Raw genomic sequence first — 25,788 nt, 5'->3', positions numbered from 1 at the left:
TTTTGTAAGACATTCGTGCTGGCTCTTTGCTGTGCCTAGCTGTTCTCACAGTGAAAGCATGATTGTAGTATATGTGTCAGTTACAGGCCACCATATGCTGCCCCAGAGGCCTGCTGGGATGAGTCTGAATAGATTTCGAACCTCGTCTTTTATCTGCGTTCTGTTTCAGCTGAAATGGCAGCCAAGCGTTTGATTTAGGTGATTCATTTGTTTACTGGGAGCCGGCTGCAGGATTTGACGGCGTTTCAACATTTTCTACAGATGACGTGGAAGGAGTGAAAGAGTGAGAGGATCAGCTGTTTGTACAGCATGAGGTTTTTGTTCCAGACGGAGAAAGACGTGACTGACAGAGCGAATAAAGCACCGCTGGAATATGTAACATGACAAAGACTGTATATAAAAGGTGCGTGTTGCTGTCTTTGGTTTCTGGAGCCTGATTTTTAAGATTCAGAGGTCGTGTTTTGGATGCTGCCTTGTTGTTTTTGTGTTTCAGGAAATGGCCATATTTGGATGTGAGGGTGGAGTTATCAGCTAATGCTCCCTGCTACTGCTGCCCTCACAGTTCCTCAGTTATGACTTTTGGGGGACTGACAACTTCACGTAAAGGTGTAGATCTGAATATAGAGAAGCACTAAGCTCCTCACACTTTGTACCGGGGCTTCATGCTCACAGATGTTCCTCTTATGAAGCCCAGCTGTGCAGTGTGCACACAGATTTACAGGCTGCTCTCACACAGACGAATGTTTCTGTCCATCTCGTCTCAGCAGACACGCAGAGTCAACACCGCTCGAGCTCACACTGCAAGCCAGCATAATAATAAAGACGAGTGTGAGTCAGTCTGTGTGTCAATCACACGAGCGTCACAGAGACGACTGGCCCAGTTTTAATGAAATACGTTTTTAGAAAAGATTTTCCCTCCAGAGAATAAATGAAATCATTCTAATGCATGTTAACTGCTGCCTCAGTGTTCGACTGTGCAGTGAGGGCTCCTGCTGGCTTTCAGAACCATCCACTGGCTAAATACTAAGTGAGCCTAAATAGCCTCGCTGCAGTAATGGATTCGGGAAAGTACTCCATCCATCCATCCATGCAGGGATGCTCAGGCCTCCGTCTCCCCACCCACTTCCTCCAGCTCTTCTAAAGGGGCAGTGAGGAGTTTTCAGCCAATATGGACATGAGGCATCAAGGAGACACCTGAACCTCCTCAGCCGGCTCCTTTGAGGAGTAGCGGTCTACTCTGAGCCCCTCCTCACCCTCTCTCTCAAAAGTTGAGACCAGAGGAAGCTTTTTGATCTTCTGATTGGCTCCCCCCTCACACAGCCAGAGTTGTGTGCTTTGGGTCACATGATCCTAACAGGTGAAGAGTGTATATTCCTCAACCAGATGGTGAGTGATTGTTGGGTAGTATCAGAAACCTCCTTTGTGATGGTTTGGTGGCCCACAGTCAGTGTGGCAGACACTGACTTATCTGTAAACATTTGCTAATAACAGCCAAGCAGTCATGAAACTGTTTTCCATGAAAAATGACAAAAACCAGCTTCAGAGTAAAAGTTCTTACCCGACTGAAACAGCAAACTTCAAAAGAAACTTTTAAAAAAAGTTTTTAACTTTTAAATATTTTGTTATGCAGCGGTCACTCGCTATAATGTGGTTCACCTTTCACTGTTTCGCAGATTTTTTTTTTGCAATTTGGTAGTGGTGCAGCGGATCACGGTTGATCCGTAATCCGAACCGATCCCACTCCACGGTTCGGCATGCACGTGATCCGAAGATTCGAAAAAGAAGAAAAAAAAGTATGTGTATGGTGCGCGTGGTCAGTCTGTCAAGCGATAGTTCTGGCCTGCGCTAGCAGTCCAAATGCAGGAGCAGAGGAGTTTGCAGTATTTAAGCAGCCCTTTGCTGCCCAGTCCAACCGGGCTAAAGCTATTACAGAAGCTGTTGGGGTGTTTAGCTGCAGACGGGAGGCCGTATTCCTTTGCGCAAACCAAGGGGTTTAAACTGTGATGAACGTGCTTGAGCCACGCAGTGACAAGATCGTTCCAAGCATGTATGAGCAGGAAAAGTTTAAAGTTATGGCTGAACTGTCCCAGACATCTTCTGTTGCTCTAACTACTACAAATGGGTGGACCTGCAGGTCAACGGAAAGCTACGTGACCGTGACAGCTCATTGTATCACAGCGGAGTGCGATATAATGAGCGGTGTGTATTATTGTAGGGTCTACCTTACAATATAAAGAACCTTGAGGCGACTGTTGTTGTGATTTGGTGCTTTATAAATAAAATTGAATTGAATTGAATGGTAAATACAAAGCCCTATACTGCACTATATTGAACCATAATTGTTTTTCTTAATTATTGCGTGAAATGATTCTTGAGTTGAATGTTTTTAACAGACAAAAAATACTTCAGTAAGTAAATGTTCAATTTTTGTCTGTTTTCTTTTTTTGCTGATCCGAACCGTGACATTTTTGATCTGTTGCAGCACTACAATTTAGCGTGTTTTTTTGTTGTTGTTGTTGTTGTTTTTTACAGCACATTGTGTTCTGCGTCCTGATTGGCTGGAGACCATGGTCAATCAATCTCGTGCCGTGTTTCTGGACATGCTAAAGGAAGGTAGAAGTTACCTTCCATGCTACAGAGACCTCTGGTTTTAGCCAATGATTTCACAGCAAACTCCAGCAACCAGTCACCAACCAGTCGCCAACCAGTCGCCAACCACTCACCAACCAGTCGCCAGCCAGTCAGGGAATAATTATGTTTCCCTGGTAACCGATGGTTCAAACCTCTATAGGCCTGCGTGATGACCATATTAACGACACACCCCTTCTATGACATCATACAGATGGAAGCAATGTTCCCTCTAAGCTGAGCGCGTGAGCAATCGCGCACTTCTGACACGGTCTCCCCACACAGACAATCACCCAGCCTGAATTGGAATTAAAGTAAATACATGTATTTATGTTATTTTGCTGATTTTCTGTGCGTGGAGACTGTGTCAGCAGTGCTCACGTGCTCAGCTTCGAGGGAACAGTGGATGGAAGAGTCAAAACTCCCGCTTGCACTCGCAGCAATTTCATTATTTGAAATTATCCACGTCTAATATGAGCATCCAGCAGAGCAGCTTCCTGGGAGGAAAAGCTTTTACTAAAGTGGACTGTGGAGCCTTGGCAGTGGTTTTAAAGTGTGACTGTGGCGCGTTTCTGATCTCTTGAGCTCACTTGTCAATCAAAGCGCGTGGGCAGCACGCTGACATTTTCTTCTTTAGTGGAGGAAATTTGTGTTACTGTGGGTGGCTCTTTTCCATTTATTAATGTGTGTTATTTAATTTTTATTTTGCCCAAACATGGTGAACATTTCCTATTCTATTCATTCACCACAAAATGGAACCAAACAGAGCGCGTGCAGAGCGCGTACCTGTCGTAGCACACAGGTACAGGCGTGCATTATGTCTCCTGGTGGTAAAAAATAAACCCATCCACAGCAGTTTATGGTCAAACGCTGCCGCTGATGACGATGCTTTTAAATTGCAGTGTACAGTAATGTGCGTACCCATTGTTGCTGTTTCTTTGTGTGTCGCTCTTACTCTCCCTGCCGCCTCCACACCGATGCGTGTTGTTGCATTAACGCGGAGGTGAAGAGTGGGAGGTAGAGGGCAAACTGAGAGGGCTACAAGAGGGATGGAGCGAGCCAGGGAAGAAAGAGAGTGTGGGAGTCCGAAGCATAGATACAGAACAGATAGATAGATCTATCTGACTGTCCTTCTTTCTCCTTCGTTGCCTCATTTCTAAAACGTATAATGACGATGATTTCCCACGGGTAACCCACTCAGGTCAAACTAAATCTAGAAGGTAATGAGAGAAGGGGAGAGATAAAGAGTGATGATGAACGAGGGATGAGATGGAAAGGAAAGAGAGGCAGATGGAGAGGAGAAGTTGGTCTCTTTGCAGCTCCAAAGCTCTTAAAGCCCCGAAGCTGTGTGGAGTGCAAACGGGAGGGAGGGAGGCTGAGTCGAGGAGAAGAAAAGCTAGAAGGGAGAGAGAGTGAAAGGGAGAGGAGGAGGAGGGTTTGCGTTGGTGTGTTGGCTGGCAGAGAGAGCGCTTGTCAAAAAAACCTTCCACTGACAGAAGGCATGATTCACAGCAGAGAGAGAGAGAAACAGCAGAGATAAAGAGAGAGAGCGGCGACAGGGCAGAGATGCCAGTTAAGAAAAACAAACGAGGATGCTGATTTGAAGCGGGATGACAGCACGCCAGCAGGATGGGACTGAGATCGACGGAGTGGATTGACTGACTGTGACCACGCTGATAAGGTTTTGGCTTTTCTATTGATTGGTTTGGAAAATAGAGCAGGTGGCGGTGGCAGCGATGAAAGAGAGCAGGAGAGGAGAGAGGGAGAGGATGCTTGAGAACGAAGGCTGAAAGAGCTAGAGAGACCTGGAATTATTCTCAACTATCAATAGGCTTCTTTGACGGCTGATGGAAATTAGACAGCTCCGAGTGCTCACCACCGCGCTGGAGACGGGTATGAGTGCGAGGACTGTGAAAAGCTTTCTGAAGATGTTCAGAACACGAGTCAATCAGTTCTCTTCATGTGGAGATGACAAGTTCTCCACATTCAGTTTGTGAATCTGTAAATTGTGATTTGAACTTTTTTCGTCTGCTGTGGTTCTGAGGTTAGCACATCTCTCAGTTTGTGTGCTGGATGTCAACATTTCAACAGCCTTTTGCAGAAAATAAATTAGCTTCTTGTACGTTTACTGGTACAGTTTGTCACCGGGACTGTACCTTCTCAGGTAACCGAGTCTTAATTTAACAAGGTGCAAAATCAGGTGCAGGAGGAGCTGTTCGTTTATTTTATGTAATTTTATTTTCATTCATCATCCACTTGGATGAGGGCCTGGTGGCGCCAGTGTCCGGCAGCCTCGCCTCTGTCAGTGCGCCCCAGGGTGGCTGTGGCTACAATGTAGCTGCCATCACCAGTGTGTGAGTGTGTGTGTCCTTAGGGACTAGTAAAGCGCTATACAAATACAGGCCATTTGGAAATAAATATATAAAAAACGCTGGATTTCTCCTGAGATTGCACCTTAAAGCAGGCACCTTATACTGCTTACTAAGACACATTTGCCCTTTTGGCCCCTTGCAGGGCAGACATAGTTACCCTGAGTTTTAATAATTAGACCTGAACTCAATACGTCCTGTTTGTGAAAGTCTATGAGGTGCAAAAGAAGGCTATGTGATGGACCACTTTAGTGCATTAAACCTTACACCAAAAATGGAAAATCAGCTCTGAAATTAAAATGGATAATTTGCAGGAATATTGAGGCCATTTTAAACTTATTTTCATCGAGCGTTAAAGCAGCTGGTGCTGCATTAACATCAGTGTCTTGAAAGGACGTCTCACCTTTTAGGCTGTAAGAACCATACCTGTGTAAAATGTCCAAAGAGTTTAGCTAAACAGCCTTTTTGTAATAGCACCAGCAAGTGGCCAGGATGATGTTAGCACCTCTGTAATTGTGGATGTTGGTGCCGGTGAGTGTGCTAATGAGCCGGGTTTAAATACGCAACTCTCAGCTGTGATGCACGAGGTCAGGACTCGAGTCCCAAGCTTGCTTTTAGGCTCGACTTTCTTTATGTTACATTTGCTTCAGGCACGAAAAGCAGTGTCCAGAATGTTTAGGTAAAAAGCACTTGCTTAGGCTGAGGCACCAAAAATATTTGACTCCGTCTAGACTGAAAGTACTCGGTTACATGTAGACTAAAAAAATACTCAGCTATGTTTAGGCTCAAGACGTAGCTATGGTTAGCTAAACATAACTTTCATACTAGAGCAATAGTACTCATGTTTAAGTACCACGAGTATGCGGTTACCTTTAGGCTCAATTATACTAAGGTAGCTTCAGGGCAGGAAATACTTGGTTATGTTTAAGATCAAAAAGTACTCAGTTATGTTTACGCTGAAAAGTACCAGGTTAGCTTTAGACTAGGAGCTTTTTGTTTAAGCCCAACAATTGAATGATTTTCTAACCTAACGAGTTGATGAGTTATCTCAGCTTTGGTTAGGATTAAACTACAAAAAGTACTTTGTTATCCTCAGGAAAAAACCTAATCTACTAGAGTAAAAGTACACTAGTAGGTATGGGAGCCAAAAGTACCTGGTTGTATTTAGACAGGGTACAGGGTTAGTGTTAGACCCTGGGTCAGGCTTAAGCTCCAGCAAACTTAATTGAATCACCTCAGCTTAGTTTGAATTATCTCAGTTTTGAGGGGAGTCATTGAAATGACTGCTCACAACAGTAAAAGATGGCGCTGACTGACACATGACAGGAAGTTACATAGATTTCCATCCATCTTCTTCCACCCGAGCATTTTCCATCTGTCACAGGCTGGAGGTGGAATACACCTTGGACTGGTTGCCAGTCTTTTGCAGGACTTTAGCAGGTTACCTATCCAACCAAATCCTGGAACGTCCACTGGCAGCCACCTGTCAGCCACTAAGTGATGCAGGACGAGTGAATTTCTTTATATGTGGACGGGTTTCATTTCTGCAGCACTCTGTAGGCTGGAGGACATGGTTCACTATGTTCTGGACAGCACACTGCTCCCCTGAGTTTGTCAAATGCTCTGCAGGCACTGTCAGAGGAAAGTTTTAGAGAAACGCTCTCAGTTTACGATTAAACTTGAAATCGAATTCAGATTTTAATTTCCTGAGAGTGGTCAAGCTCCAGTATCAACACAAACTAAATGCATCTTTCTGTAGAGGTTCCCTGCAAAGTAAAGGCCATATCCAGGCTAGTCTCAAGCCCAGTTAGGGTCATTTTTCTCTCAGGACTGTGTGCAGCACCACCAATGAAGGAATTTCTATTGTCAACTAACCTGAATGAGAGTCCCTGTAATTGTGTGTTCATTGCTATTATTACCTAATATCCTGCTCACTGACTTTGATACATACGGAGCGACTTTTTCAGGCTCTTTTCCATGCAAATTATTTTTATTTGCCTTCTCTCTCCACAGCCAGACGAAGCTAATCATCGAGTACGGCCAGAATGAGACAAGAGGCTTTGACTGGATTCAGTCGTCCATCCACCGTCACTCTGTCTGACGGACTGCCGGTCTGCTGGATGAAGATTTAATTGGCTCCGAACAAACACAGAACAATAAACAGCCAGAATAAATACAAATGCAGGCACATCGGGGGGAGAGTGGGAGAGAAGATGAGCTAAAAACAGCAACTGTGTGGACATAAAAACTGGACCCGTTTCATCTTTTCTTGCCGTTTTCCGAAAGCTGTTTGGAATATTTCTCAGAGCCGGATTCCTCATGTTGTTTGCACCATTGTTATGTCATGGATTATTTGACGGGACGGCCACTTTTTTGCAGGAGTGTCATACTTTGATCATCAGAGATGCTCCTGTATTCTCATTAAAACAGAGAGAGCACACGTCAGGAACATGTTTTTGAATGTGACGTTTTATTCTGGCATGGCCGTCTCAAACCCAGCTGCCATGCGTCCTTCACTGCCTGAATTTTTCTTTTAGATTTAGTCAAATTAACGACTTCACAATTCGCTCTTCAAGCTTCACCCGTGACTCCCACCAACCCCTCCCACCCTCAGCCATCCAACCAATCATGGGCAAGCCTCTCAGCCGTCCCGGGTGTTTCAGGAAAAGCTCTTGCTGCCTGGAGAAACATGGAATTGGGGATGGTGGAGTGGGAGGGCGAGATGGGGGGATGGAGGGGGGATACGGGGATGGCTACGTACCCCAGCGATCCATTTATGACACCATGTGCATCAATCAGCAGATTGACAGCCATCACCACCACCACCCTGGAGGGTCCATACGGCGAGACGGTTGCGGCGAGGGCAGTTTTAGCTACTCTACGAGTGGCTCGCTCCGAGTCAGCAGAGCGCCCCCCGACATGTTTGACTCGCAGCCACGGTCTTTAACGCCAAACCCCTCCTTTGTTCGGCGCTTGGACGAGCGAGCCATCTATGATTCGCTGAAGCTCGGCGGTCAGGACGGAGATGACGGTGGCTGTCATTCGCCGGGGCGATTCACCCGATCGGTTTCTCCCTCTGTGTCTTCATTCTCAGCTCCGGGTGTGTCCTCCTCCTCCTCAAAGAAACACCACCATCACCACCACCATCACCATGGAGACAGCACAAAGAGCCGAGATGGTCGACATTCCTGGAAAGTCCTGACGCCTCCGAAGCACCTGGAGTGTCTGGAGCTGACTACATCTGAAATGATGGACAGAGGAGGTGGATATCTAAACCCGGGGCACTACCCTCCAGCTGGGGGGCAGTCCTCCTCTCTCACCTCCCCCCTCATTTCTCCCTTCTCTGGCTCCCCTCTCTCCTCGGGCTACCACACTCCGGTGTTCTTCTCCCCCGCCAAACCTCGACCCAGTCAGACTCAGAGTTTACGCTGTTCACCTCCCCACGTGATCCAGCCCAGGCATTACTCCCAAACCCAGAGCCTCAGGCTGTCACCCCCCCAAGAGCTGAGGAGATCCCCTTACCGCTCCCCGCTGGTCCAACTGTCTGCTCACGACCTGGAGCAGGACCTCAGGGATCGAGGAGGAGGAGGGGGGGTAGGAGGATGGGGACGCAGCGAGCGAGAAAGGGAATGGGAGAGGGAGAGAGAGAGGGAGATGGAGCGAGGGTGGGCTCAGCGAGAATGGGAGAGAGAGAGGGAGAGGGGAAGGCTGGAGAGGGAGCGAGCACGGGAACGGGAGAGGAGGGAAACATCTTTCGCGACCTTCGGGTATGGCCGACCAGTTCCTCTGCGTTCGGACAGAGACTCTGTGTTTCTGGAGTCCGAACAGGGTCTCGACACAACGCCATTACTGCTCCCCCAGCCCTCTCCTTCACCCTCGCCCAGTGCTGCCCCCAGAATGGGCACTGGGGCGGTGGGTAGGAACAGAGCTGGGTCAAAGGTCGGCCCTGAAGGTGTGGGTGGGGTCATGGTTTCCAAATACGACAATGGAAGCGTGGGTTTGGTGTTGGTTGATAGTAAATCTGGGTGTGGGCCAAGGTTAGTGAGCGAGGTTGGGGGTGGAAGTGTGATGGAGGCTGAAATGAGGGCAGGAATACAAGAACACCATCGTGCTGAGAGCTGGAGCAAGTATGACAATGGATCCAGGCCCAGCGTTAAAAACGAAACGAGGATGGGCTCCCAGGTAAAAACAAGACCAGGGGGGCGGGATTTGGAAGGAAAAGTGCAGTCTGGGGTGGGGAGGGAAAATATGGCTCCATCTGCAAACAAGGAGGTACACAGGGCAGGGTCATCAAAGAGTGGAGAAAGATCAGGAAGGGCTGTAGCGAAACCAGAACCAATCGCTGAAGCTACACCCTCAAATGTGACTGAGAGCAGGGATGAGCCTGGAGGTAGGGCAGATCCTGCAGCTGGATCTGGTCCAGGGATGAAGCCACAGGGAGGAGCAGAGGTGGAGACTAAGGCAACTTCAAAGAAGGTGGAGAGACAGAGTGAGGCAGAAGCTGAAGTAGCTAAAGTAAATAAGGAAGTTGTTGCCGCAGCGGAGTCCAGGGTGGAGGAAAACCCTGAGACCGATGTTACGATTGCTCCTACATCTAAGCCTGAGGCAGCAGTAGAAGGTGGAGCTGGCAGTGAGACAGGAAATAAGACTAACAGTGAGCACGGGGTTGACACTGAAGCCAAGAACAGCACCAAGACCGCAGACAAGGATCCTACCTGTGCTTCGGCCGAAGATAAAACCGAGCTTCCTGCTGCAGATCAACCTGAGAAAAAGACTTTCAACATTGATAAAACCGAATCCAGCCACGTGGAGAAAAGTTCACGATCCAAGAAGTCCAAATCCTCCAAGTCCAGCTCCAGGACTCGACCAGGCACCGCCACGGGGCTGCGGCCAGGTGTGGTCAGCCCGCGGCAGAGCAGGGCGCTCGGAGACCTCGAATCAACAGGCCCAGCTGAAGGCATCGAGTCCACGTGGCCTCGCCGAATCATCGTGAGAAAGAGGACCGTTCGTCAAGGTGGAGCGCTCCACAATCTCCCCATCCTCCCCCCCCTCCCCTCCGTCCTCTCTGCGCTGGAGAAGAGACGCCCACTCGGCCACCTCCGTGCAGGCCACTTCTCAGAGAACCCTTTATCAAATATAACAAACTCCACCAGTATTGTGGGGCGATGCTCGCTCAAAGAGCCCTCCCATCAGGAGCCGGGGTTGGGGTCCGGTTTGGTGGGCAGGGCTTCGCTGAAGGAGCAGAACTTGGAGCACTGGAGGATCTGCAGAGAGCAGGAGGAGCCAAAGAGATCCAAGAGCAAGGAAATACAAGGAGACAAGACTGAGGAGGAGAGGAAAGGGAAGGAAGAGCGGAAAGAAGAGAAAGACAGAAAGGAGGAGAAAGTGGAGATGGACAAAGAGAAGGTTGGGGTGGGGCTGGTGAAGGAAACAAAACAAGAAAGAGCAGAGATGGCAGTCGAATTGAAAGTCCAAGACAAAGCGAACAAGTACAAGGAAGCGAAAAAAGGCAGAGATATCGAGATAACTCCTGAAAAAGTGGAGGAGAAAAGTATGAAGATAAGGGATGAAACTGCTGGGCGAGGCTTGGAGGAGGAGGAGGTGGTGGTGGTGACATTACAGAAAGAAGAAGGAGAGGTGGAGGGAGGAGAAGGAGGCACACTTGGCGAGGAAGGAGGGGTGGAGAGCTGGGATGCTGTCCTTGAGATGGTCAACACTTTGTGGGATGACGGTTGGGATAAAGGAGGAGCAGGAGGAGGAGCAATAGGCGATGCAGACTCCCTCTCGGGCTCCCTGCAGCGCTGGCCTCTCCTCCGACCCCCCATCGGGTTCGGAGGGTCGCACCCTCCCTCCTCAGCAGCCTCGGAGCTCAGCCTGACGGAGCTGGAAAGGAGAGCCCGGGAGCTGGACTCTGACCTGGAGCACCTCGACCTGTCTCAGCCCCACGATCAGGAATCGTACCCAGCGCTCCTGGAGCCTCAGAGGGAGCGAGCGGACATGTACCAAACTCACCCCGGGCCTCAGAGAGAGAAGGCTGGCCTGCACACAGGTAAACACCGCACACACCTGCAGGAACTCACACTCGACACACGGACGTTCACGCCGCTTTAGAAATCACACCTGACAAACGTGCTGGCAGCCTGAAGCGTTAGATGATGAGTTAGACGATACAAACACAGGAGTCAGTGAAGCTTACTGACGAACACGAGGCAGGCAGGATGAAGGTGAACACCACCTCGTTAGCTGAGAGCTGATTGGGAACAAGACAGGTGGAGACAAAGAAACACGAGGTACGAGGAGACGGCAGAAATTTGACCCACATGAGTGGATTTATAGTCCAAACACGGTGGATAAAAGTAATGAAACATCTGTCGTCGCAGTCACACACTGACTTCTTGTTCCAAATTAAAATGAATTTGGCTCCAATAAAACACAAACCAAATCGAGTCTGTCAGTCGGGGTAACATTTTCAGATTTTCTACGCTGTATTTCTTTATTTCTGTGTACAACAACAGGTGTTTAATCCCTTTAAACGAAGCCCGGAGAAAGATGCTTTTGTGCTCGCTGTTTGTGCTCCACCGGTGTAATCACGCTGCAGACGCTGAGCAGGTTTTGGATTGCAGTCGCTGTTCTGTATTGTTTGTGACTCAGAGTTTAGCTGTGATGCTGGCTGTGAATTATTGGACCAAAACAGGAGGTGGTGGTGAGCTGGTGCCAGAAGCCTGCTCCTCCAATCGATGTATTTATTCACAGAATTTAGAAGAAACAGCAGCAAAGCATTTAAAAGACATGAAAAGAGTGAAAAGAAGAAACACAAACAAAAGTCAATAATAGAGAAGATCAATCATCTATGAAAACTTTATAAAAGCTTCACAAAAGCCTGTTTATGAAGGAGGTTTTAACAGTTTGCAGCGAGGAGCTGAAAAACTGTTGGGAATGCTGCTGTGGGAGGCAAACCTGAGCCGAGCTGTTTCCCACTGCTGGAGCCCCTGCTGGACCGTAGAGGAACTGCAGGTTCAGGTGTGCAGCCACTTGCAGCAAAGTCGTGTGGATGAATATTCCTGCAAGTAAATGTAAAATGTAAAAAGCAGTGATAATTGTTCAGCACAGCAGGGAGTGGTGTTACCTCCCCCCTCGTGGGGGAGGTTGAGTCAGAGCCAGGTGGAGATTTGGAAGTGCTTCATGAACTGTAGCAGCAGTGACAGATTCACTGGTCCATAAAGGAAAAGTCAGGGCTTTAAAACAGGAGCGTTTCTGCTTGATTGTTATGTGAGCAGTGGCTTTCTTTGCTTAGATCCTTCCAGGAACCAAAGAAAGCCTTGGATACAAAACAACAGGGAAGAAAAGGCAGGATGCACTGGTTATAACTGTTTCTCTGTTTAAAAAGGTAAATATGTTATGTTCTTTTCAGGGGTGGGCAGCAGGTCCCAGGTCAGCTTGGAGCTCAGTACTACAGCCTCACCGGCTACAGACGCTGACAGACCTCCCGGCTCCTGGTCAACCAAATCTGCCGGGACGTCCACCACTGGCACAAGGTAAGGAATCTAAAAGTGTCACTGCAGGACGCCAGAATCCAGGATCAGCCATGTCTCCACCCCTCAAAGGCCTGTCCTGTGTCTCGTGAACTGAGGACAGATACAGGCGTGTTTGAATGTAATGGGATTACTGACGGGAACAGGAACCAGTGCAGAAACAGCACTGGCAGCTAAATGGGCAGAGCTGTTTCTCTAAACTGGAGACCAAAGCGATGTGTCAAGGTGATCAGAAAAACTGATTTCCATGGATGAAAATGCGTCATATTCTGATTTCATACTCAGAAACAGGGTGGGTTTAATTACACATCAGGCTGATTTTGAGCCAGAATCACACTACAGTCAAAATGAGCAGGGGGCGACCGTGGTTCAGGGGGTTGGGAAGGTTGTCAGTTTGATCCCCAGCCCTGTCTGTCCTGGTCGTTGTGTCCTTGGGCAAGACACTTCACCTACCGCCTACTGGTGATGGCCAGAGGGGCCGATGGCGCGATATGGCAGCCTCGCTTCTGCTCCAGGGCAGCTGTGGCTACACCTGTAGCTGCCCCCACCAGTGTGTGAATGTGAGAGTGAATGAATAGTGGAATTGTAAAGCGCTTTGAGGGTATCGAAAAGCGCTATATAAATGCAATCCATTATTAAAATAATGATGACCGAAGTTACTGCAGCTGTGCAGTGAATCCAGTGATGTCACTGCCTTTGAAATGATCACATGTGAGAAACTGAAATTGAGGAACTGCAGCACGTAGTTGCTGCAGGATGGCAGCTGAACTTAAAAAAAGACTTGAGTCGAGTCCAGTGCGGTACTGCAGAGATGAGCTCTGCTCACTCAGACCAATGCTGATGTTGGCACTCATAAAGACAGCAATATTTGCAAACCTTTGCCAGTCAGACTCAGACTGATTGGAGACACGTTGCCTCCCACAGGTTAAAGGTCTCACTGGGCAACCAGATTGTTGCCAATTGGTTGCCAAGGGTCAAATAAATCAATGCAATCACTGGGAAACCATCAGTTCTCTCTAGTAACAAGGAGGTTGGCAGATAGCGTCCCGCCAGTGACGTGTGCAGTCGCCTTGCAATCGAAACTGGCTGTCCAACCACTTAATTTAAAAAATCAATGCAGCCACCAATTTTTCCTGGTTATTTTTACGCTCGTGTGACTGAACTGTGAAGAAAGTTTAATACTGGATATTCATATATGATTTCAGATATACACGTCCACACATATACACATATATATACACTGAACACTCGAGCTGCTGTTTTATTCGCTGTTATTAGCTTTTGTGTGAACGTCCCAGAACAGAGCGAGCTGTACCTTGATGAGCTGAATCATTTAAGCTTAAATGTCATCCAACTAAATGATCTCTAATCATATTCTTCAAACTGAGCTTTGAGGGCTGGAGCTGCTGTAACTGTGTTTGTAATCAGCATCATTATGAAATCATTCATATGAAGCTGTTGCAGGTGTCACACGTTTTATTAGAAACTGATTAAAAACTGCACAGTTACCTTTCCTGTCTCTACCTGATCATTCCTCATGGCTTACAAATAAAGACACAAACCAAACCGTGTCACAGCCGCAGCAAAATTTAGAAAGTGAATGTATTTGTAGTGATGTGTCCATCACCCGGGATATCTGTGCCGATGTCTTGGGGCTGTGCGGCTAAAACAAATCAATGGCCTTGATCTGAAAAGTGGGTTATCACTTTAAAGGCTTCGGGGGGGCTGAGCACACATGGGGATGCTTCACCGCCTTCTGTCCTTTTCTTCTTTTCCAGCTCTGCTAAAGAGGACAGCTCTCCAGACTCCAACCTGACGCTGGAGTCCGACTCAAGCGGCGTTTTCCTCTCCTTATCCAATCAAAGCCAGGAGGAGGCCGGCTCTGACAGTGACCAGCCAATCAGTGGTTCCGACCTGGGCAGCAGCAGCACGTCGCTGGAGAAAGATGGGGACGATGGAGGGTTAAAGGAGTGGGGGAGGGAGGAGAGTGCGGAGCTACAGTGGTGCTACCCGTCACTCCTCAACACGTGCTCGCAAGAAGACATCGAAGGCGAGAGGGAGGAGGCGGGGCGCGGAAACATGGAGGAGGATGAAGAGAGGGGAGAAGGCGAGGACAGAAGGAAGGATGGGAAGATGGGAATGGTTTCAGTCATCAAGAAGCCGTTAGAGCAGAGCGTTATTAAGAGCTCCATGGCTCTGAGAAGTGAGGACATGCCCCCCAGGAAAAAAGTCACCCTCATGGGAATAGACTCCCCTCTTCCTCTGTCTCCTTCAAAGCAGCCAATCAAACACTTTCTAGATCCCAACCAGAAGCCAATCAGAACATCAGGGCTGGACTGTGGCGACATAGATCCCTTCGTCCAGTCGGACAGCTTTGTTTACCTTGCTGTGTCTGCAAGACCTGCCTCCAAAGGTGAAGTCACCACGGTGACAGAAGCCCACGATGTGAAAAAGGACAGTATACACCACCACACACACGGCACGAAAACGCACGTGGATCCGCCTAACCCCAACCGGGACGCCAAGCCAACACAGCTCGCCCCACAGAAGCCAGAGGAGGGAGATTTCCTGTGCACCGACAGCTTCGTCTACCTGGCAGCTCCAGCCTGCCTCCTGCTGGGCCCTCCAGGAACTACAGCCTACAGCGGCAAGTGAGTATGCACTCGTCTACACTTCACCTCTCAGCTGAAAGAGATGTATTCATTTATAAAAACCATCCATCCGATCATCCATCCATCCATCCAGTCATCCGATCATCCATCCATCCATCCATCCAGTCATCCGATCATCCATCCATCCATCCGATCATCCACCCATCCGATCATCCATCCAGTCATCCGATCATCCATCCATCCATCCGATCATCCATCCATCCAATCATCCACCCATCCGATCATCCACCCATCCATCCAGTCATCCGATCATCCATCCATCCATCCGATCATCCATCCATCCGATCATCCATCCATCCAATCATCCACCCATCCGATCATCCACCCATCCATCCAGTCATCCGATCATCCATCCATCCATCCGATCATCCATCCATCCATCCATCCATCCAATCATCCACCCATCCATCCAGTCATCCGATCATCCATCCATCCGATCATCCATCCATCCATCCGATCATCCATCCGATCATCCATCCATCCAGTCATCCATCCATCCATCCATCCGATCATCCATCCATCCATCCAGTCATCCGATCATCCATCCATCCATCCATCTGATCATCCATCCATCCATCCATCCATCCATCCGATCATCCATCCATCCAGTCATCCATCCATCCATCCATCCATCCATCCAGTCATCTGATCATCCATCCATCCATCCATCCGATCATCCATCCATCCAGTCATCCGATCATCCACCCATCCATCCAGTTTTGGTTTCTTGTGCTATCTTTTCACTGTCAGCTAATGTCTCAGTGACACTAGAGTAAAAATAGGTTGCCGGCCTCCTTACCACCAGGAGAAACTGGTGGTTGCTCAGTGATTGCATTGAATGTTTGGTGACCAACTGGCGACATTCTAGTTGCCCGAAGGTAATATCTTCCCCTGTGAGAGGCAACCTGTCTCCCATCACAGTCTGACTCAGACTGACTGCAATCACTCTGAGACAGATTGGTAAAGGTTTGAAATAATCAATCTGATTTATAATCACACACAGATTACCAACACTCCAATCAATCACTCGCATCAGTCTGAATGAGCCGGCGCTGATGAGCACCAGGTTAAAAGCAGAGCTTTAGTGCTTTTAAAAAGCACAAATGATGAAGATACCAGAGAATGTGTGTGATAGTTACTCTGATCTCAGGGGTACATCTGGCTTTCTCTTCTGTTTTTTAGGGAGTCCGATTCGGAGAGCTCAGGTTCGGGAGCTGCTGATGTGTCTGTGCTGGGTTGCGGTTCAGTGGCAGGGGACAGCGACTGGGACTCGGACCTGTCCGACTCCGATCCGAGCCGCTCGTCAAGGACCTCCGCCACCGGGAGCAAATCTGGCCGTCCGAAGCGGCTGCCCGCTGAACCCGACTGGGACTTATTCGGAGAAACCACCGAACCCGAAGTGCTGAGCGAGCTCTTCACGGAGCAAGACAGGAACAACAACGGCATAGCAGAGAGAGTTTCCGGGGTTACCACCAGCATGGCAGCAACACCGTCCGTCCCCATGGCAACTCAACCCGCCACTCCACCGTTGAAGAGGATGTCGACCGTGGAGCAGTCATTGACGAAGAAGGTGACGTGGCAGTTTAAACCCGCTCAGAGGTCGGTGTGCACGGGAAGCAAGAAGGACAAAGAGAGGGAGGCGACGTCGTCATTGGCGGGAAGGTTTACTGAACTTGGAGGTGGCGAGATGTACAGACCCACCCCTTCATCTTCGTCGTCTTCGTCGTCGTCACCGTCGTCATCGTCATCCGGCTGAATTCTGAAAGAAAAGCTTGTTTGGAGAAGCTTTTGATGGGCTGAAGAAAGGTAGAGACGACCTTTAGCTCCTGTAGACCTGCAGCTTTTGCCTGTCCGTTCCGAATTCTGTGTCTCGCTGCTGCCGTTGCCTTGGATGACCTTGTAAAGGCTGCGTTGCATTTTCTTCAGTTAGTCAACAAGTTATTGTTATTATCATATATCACTTTAAGTTGGGACGGTCTTCACAGAAACAGCACCGTTCCTGTACAGTTTTACTGACTGTCGGTTGTTTTTTTCACTCACACGTTCACGTTACATTCACGTCTGTTAAAATAACAGATCCGAATAATTCTGTTGGAGTTTTATTCTGCTGAACGTACTCTGAGGGAGGATCCACCTTCAGACTGATTTCACATCTTATACCATTAGAGCCATGGTGGAATTAAATCACAGTGATCCGTAAAGTGATCTGAGTAGGAGAAAGTGGTTTCTGCTGCTCTCTGATTTTTACGGATGTAAGAGTGTAAACGTGTCGCCTGCTCCCCCACGTCTTTGAAGACGGACTTTTACAAACTGGCTGAGTTTGATCTCTACAGTCTATGGTGTGTTTTATAATCACAGCCAAGTTTACAGTGTATTTAACAGTGTGATAGTATATTTTGAACATGGAGATAATTATTGAGCAAAGTATTAATATATATATATGTGAGTGTGTGTGATGAGTGTGAACAACTAATTGAAGGATTTAACAATAGAGTTTAATTTAAATGGTTTATTTATCACTTAGACTGAAATTGTGAATGTTATAAATGAGCAATATGCTTACAGATACATGCTATATTCTATGTTTAACGCGCCTTCATTCAAAGGGAGTCAAATACGGCTGTTCTGTCAAACCTGCTGGTGTCTCACTGATACCTGTCAGGTGTTTTTTGGTGAGAGTCAAATTTGAAACAGCTGCCAAATTCACATGTGGAAGCAGGAGAGTTGGCAGTGATCAATAAAAATCTGCCGGCTTGTTTTATCCACCAAATACCGCAGTCATGTTTGGGTTAAAATACGTTTGCAACACGACACACTGAAAGGATGTTTCAGGATACTCGGCACGTTTCATCAAGTGAATCAAGTGGAAAACTTGTGCACTCAGTGCTTAATGTGCAGTTCCTCTAATGTCCAGCAGGGGCTCCAGCAGTGATAGACTCCCACGTTAAAACTTTACAGCAGAAATAAACACGTTTACATCCACCCTACACGGGGGGAGAGTGGTTTAGGACCTCACTTGTTTAGACTATTGGGGGCGTGGCCTCTTTGACTGACAGGTGGATGGTGACACAGGTTGCTCTAGCTGCTAGCTGTCTGCTAGCTTCACCTGAACTGGACATCTGGACTGTTTTTGTGCTGTTGAAGCATTTTTTACGACATCATCCGATCAATAACATGGCTGCTGTGAGGTTACTCTACTAACAGACTGTCCATGAAGGCAGAGCGAGAGTTTGCTGGGATTTTATTATGTTATTTAGCACTGATCATTAGGTATCTGTGTCTGTGCGATGCTCCCAGCCGCAGGTTGCTAACCTCGGTGGCTTCAACTGGCACAGGCTGGAGGGTGGTGCAATTAATGTAGCGCTATTAACAGCTAATGTGTGGCACTGATGGAACATGGAGTGCAGAGATCTCAGCACACAGAGGCTGCAGAGACAGGCAGGGAGCATGTAGTGCAGGGAAATCACTGAATCACGACAAAGATTTATTTATTTACACTCTCTTCTACTGTTTGGGGCTCTTTTAATAAACAGCTACTTCAGCGTGTTTGATTTGGGGGAATCTTACTGTTCCTGACACAACCTCAAAGGGATATGTCTCTCCTCCCACGACTGAACCAGGAAGCTTTGATTCGTTAGGTGAATGTGGAAACACGATGGAGCCACTGTTTTTTCAGCTACATCTGAAAAATGACAATAACATACAGTCGCTAACTCAGGTTGTAGTATAGAAAAGAGTTTAGTTTTTAGGCCCAGCTGGGGCTCCGCTAAAATGCTCAATCGGAGGCTCCACATGGGGGCTTGTTAAACCAACTGTTAGCGCAGTGGTTGGGTCCATCTTTTATATACAGTCTGTGGTTTCTCTAACACCAGCGGTTTGACAGACGCCGTTATTTGACGCCCTGCCAGCGAGAGCGGGCTGGAGTGTTTAAATGTATAATAAAGGCTGAGTTTGATTTTTATTTATGCAGCCAGATTTTGATTGTAAATGCAGTCTTAGACTCATGCAGAGGTTTTATGTGTAACATTTTTAATCATCAGGTAGTTCGGTTTTAAGTGCCATAAACAGCAAGACCACGGCTGAGATGATTGGTCGTCTTTGTCTCACACTGGGTTTATTTCTGCTCAGAGTACAGACTTCTTCTTTTGTAATCCTCCCCCTGCCAACTTTGGCTTTTCTGAGGAGGATAAACATGCTGGAGACGTTTTTCTCCTCGCTCCCGCCGCCGTTTGTCACCGCTTCAGCTCTGTTTGTGCTGAAAAGCAAAGCAATCCAGGAGATTTCCCTCTGAATCCAAAGCGAAGTGCAGCCAGCGGGGAGGCAGGTGGAGCTGCCAGTCATCCCAGCAGTGGTTCTGCTGTTCAATCATTACATGATGAATGTGGTTATCATTCACTGAGCTAAAAAATGGGACAGGCAGCACCTTCCAAAGACATCGCAGACATGTCAGGTCACTGATGAGAGCGGCTGAAAGTCTGTTTTATGCACGATGTTGCTGATAAAGGTCTGACAGGCTAATCGTCCTTAATCACATTTAATCTTGTTGTTCTTGATGTAAAAGTGAAAATGAGGAACGAGGGCCAGATTTACTAACAGTTCATCACTTTTAGACCTTTTTCTGGTTTTCATGAAGCTGCTGTTGAGATACTGTAATAAGGTCTTGGCCCCTCACACAGGGACCAATCAGTGACCCCCGGCAACCTGAGGTTGCTAGGGAAAAATGAGCATCTCCAACCAGTTTGCCAGAAATCGCTGAGTGAAATCAGCTGTAAAGAGGGCGCTGCCCCACAGATGTCTGTGATTGCTGACACGTCTGCAAACACTCACCAACCACTGCTCAAACTCGCCTTCAGAATAAAAGTTGCATGTTTTGGTTGCCACAGTACAGCAGAGCTTTTACGTTGGAGTCAGATTTTCTCTGGTTGGTGTTTTTCGGGTTGCATCGGCGCTCTACAAACAGAGAAATGGAAAACGTTTGACTCCACATGAGATGTTTTTCTTCTTTTGTGCGGACACTCAACGACTGCGGAAATCTGCTGCTCATCCAAATAATCGCACGGAGGTTTCAGGTGCAGCACTGTAAACCTCCAGCAACTTCCAGCAGCCAGTCAGCGACCAGGTCTCTGGGCCTGTGTGACGGAGGCCTGCTGGTGTTATTGAACTTGAATTCAGAGTGTTAAATTTAAGAGTATCAGAGAGCTCAGAGTGTGAAATGTCGTTTTAAGGAGCTCTGACCTGTGTTAGAGAAATGCCTGCAGCTTCTGGCTGCAGGGAGCAGTAACAGTAACCTCACTAACACTCGGATCGGTCACGAAATGTTTGAGCATCCTTCAGGTCGGCTGTTCGTCAGCTGTTCGCGAGTTCAGGTTTAGATGGTAGAACTGATGTGAATCTGCAGATGCACTGTGTCACTTTTGTCATCGCTTATTTTTGACCTGCTTGGTGCTCGGTTGCTCAGTTGCCTGGTTGCGTTGCCCGTTACTGAACTAAACTGGCTGTGTCTTTGTGTAAATTTGGTGCACTGCTGGTGGAGCACCTGCCGAATGCACCTGATTAGTAAATCTGGCCTCAGAGTTGCTCGTGATGTTTGAAATTCTGGATTTTTAGCCTTGCTGGGATAAGATGATGTTTTTTTTGCCATGAGCAGCTTGAAGCGAGCCGCACACAGAAAGGCTTCAGTGACGACGATGATAATGATCTGTGTAAACCGACAGGATTTGGTCGGGCCTTAAACGCACCTGTCAGACTTCCCGATACATCCACAGAGGATTGGAGTGTTTCATTAACATGGCTCTATTTTTAAAGCTGCAGCTTCTTGTTTGGACTGTCTGAATGTCTTTGAGGTGACTGATGAAGGCTTTTACCCCTCTTGTTAGACTATTCCTGGATGGGGTTTTTTTTGCACAGCGTCACCCCTAATCCCCGTGAAAGTCATCATTTAACAGGAAAAGCAAAATTAAGCTGTGAGGAGACCCCCTGGGCCCCACTGACCTCCTCTAGCAGGAGAAATGAACGAGTACACCTGTGCAGGGATGAGCCTACCGCCCCCGGGCTTTCCTGTGTCTTTTAATTTGTGGTGATTTGATCACATTTGTTGCACATAAACACAAATACATGACTGCATCACTGCCATGATTAAGAAAAAACAAAGACTAAAGTTTGGTTTCAGCAGAAAATGAGATAAAATGGGCTGCAGGAAAACTACTCCACACATTTATTACTTCCAGGCTGGACGACTGTAATTCATTATTATCAGGAAGTCCTAAAAACTCCCTGAAAAGCCTTCAGCTAATCCAAAATGCTGCAGCAAGAGTCCTGACAGGGACTAGAAAGAGAGCAGATTTCTCCTGTATTGGCTTCCTGTTAAATCCAGAATTCAAAATCCTGCTCCTCACATACAAGGTCTTAAATAATCAGGCCCCATCTTATCTTAATGACCTTGTAGTACCACATCACCCTATTAGAGCACTTCGCTCTCACACTGCAGGCCTACTTGTTGTTCCTAGAGTATTTAAAAGTAGAATGGGAGGCAGAGCCTTCAGTTTTCAGGCCCCTCTTCTGTGGAACCAGCTTCCAGTTTGGATTCAGGAGACAGACACTATCTCTACTTTCAAGATTAGGCTTCAAACTTTCCTTTTTGCTAAAGCATATAGTTAGGGCTGGACCAGGTGACCCTGAATCCTCCCTTAGTTATGCTGCTGATGGTTTGTGATGCGCTCACCGTGTGTTTATGCTGCTGCAGTAGCTCTGTCACAAACTTTATTCTGTCTCAGCAGATTCCCTCTACGATCCTCATTGTGTTGGAAGTTTCTTCCTGTTAAAAGGGAGTTCTTCTTCCCCAGACTCATCGAGTCCTGCTTGTATAGTAGGGCCTTTCCTTACCATCGAAATCAGCCTGAGATAAACGTTGTGATGTGGTGTTACATGAACAAAAAGCAGCCCTGCTCAGACTGAAGTTGTCTAAAGCTCCGAGCGACAGCGGCAGAGGACGTTGTCATGGGAATGATTGCATCTCCAAACTGAGTCTGAATGTTTTTGTCTCCGACAAGCTGCAGCCTTGTTCTCCACCTTCATCCTGTCCTCGGTCTCCTCCACCATCCCCTGATACCATCTTTCACACAGTTTGATTTCAGCTTTTACTGCACAGCAGCACCCCGTCATCACGTTCCTGCACAACATTAACGTAATCTGCTCCAGCCGCCGTGACCACTTGCTCTGTAGACATTATATTTAGTCAAAGAGGGCAGAATCTTCCACTGACAGCGGTCACAGACTGTGTCGCTCGTTCTCTGTTTCACACGTCTGTGTCTCGTCCTCCTCCACGTCGCCTCGTTTCATTCTGCCTCGTTTCATTCTGCAGTCCCGCTCGCATTCGCCCTGCAGCTGTCGCTCGGACCTGCAAATTCTAATTACGTGATTATCTTTTCTGTTCAGACAAACGGTGCTCGCTCGGAGCTTTTTAGCTGAGACTCGCTCTTTCCTCCCAAAAAACACACGCGTGCGCGCCAGCGTGCAGCTGCCAGACGATCAGAATCAGCAGTTCTCAGCTGTCACCGTGAAAGTGATGGAGGTATTTGGAGAGGCTTTGTCATAAATCAGTAAAGGACTGCATGTTTTACTTGAAATCTTTAAATAATCAGATTACCCAAAGCGTTCACATTTTGCTGCTTTAGCCTTTGCGGACGCTGGGAGGTCTGTAAAGTCGTGCCTGTTTCATCGATCCAAGGTCTCGTCACACAAAATGCAATCAGCGGGACTTTTTCAGAGTCGCCTCCTTATGCACCTCTGGACCACTTCCTGTTTCGATCATCACTGTACGTCTGGTCACTTTGCCTCTGAGCTGCACGCCGCATTCTTCCCACTGACTCAAACTCTTCGTGTGAGAGACGAGGAGGTGGCGTGCGGTGAACGATGGCTGTGCTGATGTTCTTCCATCAGACGCTCTCCTGCAGAGGCGCTGACCCTCAGGGGGCTGTTAGGAAGAATTTTCAAGGTTACAAATATCCCAGCAGCATGTAGAGACCTACAAGCTCATAAATGACCTCTGCACAGTCTCACTTCACCCTCGTGCTCGGCCTGTGGACTCTTCGCTGTAGAACCGGACATCCTGGGAAAGGTCCAGAGGTGCACACAGAGCTGAGCTTGAAGGAGAGACTGGCTGAATTTAAATAATTGCACCTTCTTTGCTCACTTTGTTTCTAACCCAGCTTCAAATCATGCAAAGGATCTGGGACACATTTCACCCACTTTTCACACCTGAGCAATATATAAACGTGGAGGGGTGGGCCGTGTGCGCTGCTGTGATCCTGGCCCTGTGATTCTATAAAAACGATGAGAAAACGGCTGCAAATCCAGTTTCCCCTGCAGCTCCACAGTCGGGCTTCGGGCAGCTTCTTGGTGATTTGCCGCCAGCTCCAGCTGAGCAGTTCCTTTGAAGCCGACTCTTTCTTCTTGCACCGATGTGACGGGGCATGGTGAAACTATCTGTGTAGTGACCCGCTCTGCATGTTTGTCCTGACCCTGTGTTCAGGCCGAAGACCGAGGCTGTTTATGTGACACTGTTCATTGATTAATTTTTTTATTTCTGTATTAAACTATTGGCTCTTTGAAGTGTTTCAGCTGAAAACCTGCATCTCACTAGAACATTTTCTAACCTGCTGCTTCACAGTCTGATCGACGAACAAAAGCTCAATAACCGAACAGACGGACAAGTCAGACGAACTTTATCGACCTTTGAATTTCTGTTGCATCAAACTGTGGCAAAACATCTAGTTTCACTGTGATGGATAAAAACCACATCCTCTGCTGACTTTTGTAAAATCAGGCCTGCGTGTAATACTTTGCTGTTCATATCGATGCTGCTCACTGGTAAAGCTTAGCGATTAAGACCTGAGACTGATTCTTAGCTGGAAAATGATTTATGTGAAATCTTTTCGTGTGCCATATTCCCAAGCCTTGTTGAAGCACATTATTGTACAATAAAGACTAAAGTTGATGGTGGCTGTGACTCTGGCCTGGTTATTCTGCCTCACCCTTGCAGCAGCAGTAGGTCAGAGATCGGACTGCGTGACAACACCGAAGGAAACGTGAACATTTTAGTGAAGTTTCACAGTTAGGAAGGGCTCATTTAGCTACTATGAAATGACAGATTTATGGCCATGAGCCCAGTGTGTGTCCACCTCCTCGGGCAGATGAAATCTTCCTTTACATGATGCTGTCTCAGACCATCAGGACTGAACACAATTCAAAAATAGAACCTTTTCAAATCCTTAGGTGCTGTGGACCAGCCGTGACCTTTACCCTTTTGATTTAAGGCTGGCATGCAGAGGCAGCAGAGTCAGTGCAGAGGTATCCCGAGGTGATCTGCGGGCTTTTATTCAGACAAATGCTTCAGAAGTCTTTAGACAACGTTTCTCTTTTCAGCAGGACGAAAGTCAGAAACATCCGGTCAAAGAAACCGGAGAGATCCTCAGGGCTGAGAGGTCAATGTCCTTCACCAGACTCGGTGTGAAGATCAGACAGCATCACAACAGAGAGCTGCAGATAACAGCATCTCTGATTCAGGCAGGTCTGCACAATATTTTTACTTCACTTCTGCCCAATGTCATCGTAGCTAACTAAAATAAGCTCAAGTCTAAAACTAGACCTGAAAAAACATTTCAATTAACTAAAGTAAAATAAAACCGAGCCTTTAAAAACACATTACTGAACAGGGATAACCCCTGAAGGTGTGCTTCAGGGCTCCAGCTTCTTCAGTTCTAAAACTGAAGAAGCTTCTTGGATAAGAGCTGAAACACCTCCAAGAAACTCAACAGTCGCTTTCCATCCGAGCTCCTTAGGCCACCAAGGCCTGGCTCACTAGGAACCTACACAGACACTATATAAGGTCCATTTACCATCTGGGGAATTTGGAGAACAAGTCAACACTTCACACTTGTGATTGGGCTCCTCAAATCCTTCCTGGACCATCTTTTCTTTGTGGCAGGGCACATTATCCTGCTGAAAGAGGTTGCAGCCATCAGAGAGTACCCCAAACAGGTTGATTGTGTTCATCTGGATGTTTTCAGTGGGAGAAACGTTTCATCCAACTGACTTCTTCGGTCTCAGCTGACTGCAGGTTTGCCCAACCTTATAAACCCCCATTGTTCATTCAGTGGGCTAGTTTCAGTCGTTGTGCAAATGTATTGTTTATAAGGTTAGTGACGAAACACTTCTCCCACTGAAAACATCCAGATGAACACAATCAAGCTTTGGGATTTACTTACCTGAATGATTGAGCCTGCATCAAGACCATCAGGGAGTACCGTTTCCATGACAGGGTGTGCCTGGACTGCTAAATAACGTCCACATGGATGGACATTATACAGATCATTGCCCAAAGCCACTAATGTTCAAATAAAGCCGAGACTTCAATGTCCAGCCTATCTGAATACTTCCTGCCAGTGCAGTGAAAGAGTTAAGATAATGCAATGAACCAATAATAAAGTTTGAGCTGAAGACAAAGAGCTCAGCTGGAGTGTTTGTTGACATCACGTTTCCAGGGTTAAGGAGGACATTCAAGCTTAACAAGATAATCTGGAAGTCCTG

The 25,788-nt window shown here is 47.5% G+C and overlaps 1 protein-coding gene across 3 annotated transcripts; it reads left to right on the top strand.

Annotated features, from left to right (window-relative positions):
* The first annotated feature begins 82 nt into the window (after positions 1–82).
* On the top strand, positions 83–24,201 carry LOC146365327 (uncharacterized). 3 transcript variants are annotated; one of them, XM_084914009.1, is made up of 5 exons: positions 83–403; positions 7,011–11,046; positions 12,409–12,532; positions 14,308–15,180; positions 16,384–24,201. In XM_084914009.1, the coding sequence occupies exons 2-5, from the start codon at positions 7,626–7,628 to the stop codon at positions 16,955–16,957; spliced, it is 4,992 nt and encodes a 1,663-aa protein (XP_084770135.1). In that variant the 5' UTR covers positions 83–403; positions 7,011–7,625; the 3' UTR covers positions 16,958–24,201. The 3 variants fall into 3 exon arrangements, with proteins under 3 accessions (XP_084770135.1, XP_084770133.1, XP_084770134.1); XM_084914007.1 differs by lacking the exon at positions 83–403 and adding an exon at positions 3,671–4,309; XM_084914008.1 differs by lacking the exon at positions 83–403 and adding an exon at positions 4,342–4,521.
* Positions 24,202–25,788: the final 1,587 nt, after the last annotated feature.

The sequence above is a fragment of the Perissodus microlepis genome, chromosome 19 (genome assembly GCF_051167445.1).
Source record: "Perissodus microlepis isolate ML-2025 ecotype Zambia chromosome 19, ASM5116744v1, whole genome shotgun sequence".
In the NCBI taxonomy this organism is placed as follows: Eukaryota; Metazoa; Chordata; class Actinopteri; order Cichliformes; family Cichlidae; genus Perissodus; species Perissodus microlepis.
This window is presented reverse-complemented; position numbering and strand designations above follow the sequence as displayed.

Bases quoted from the DNA above. Each gene is read 5' to 3' on its own strand.
- LOC146365327 (XM_084914009.1), top strand. From the start codon at position 7,626: ATGGGCAAGCCTCTCAGCCGTCCCGGGTGTTTCAGGAAAAGCTCTTGC. The intron at 12,533-14,307 runs GTAAGGAATCTA...CTTCTTTTCCAG, and splicing joins ACGTCCACCACTGGCACAAG to CTCTGCTAAAGAGGACAGCT. The intron at 15,181-16,383 runs GTGAGTATGCAC...TCTGTTTTTTAG, and splicing joins ACTACAGCCTACAGCGGCAA to GGAGTCCGATTCGGAGAGCT.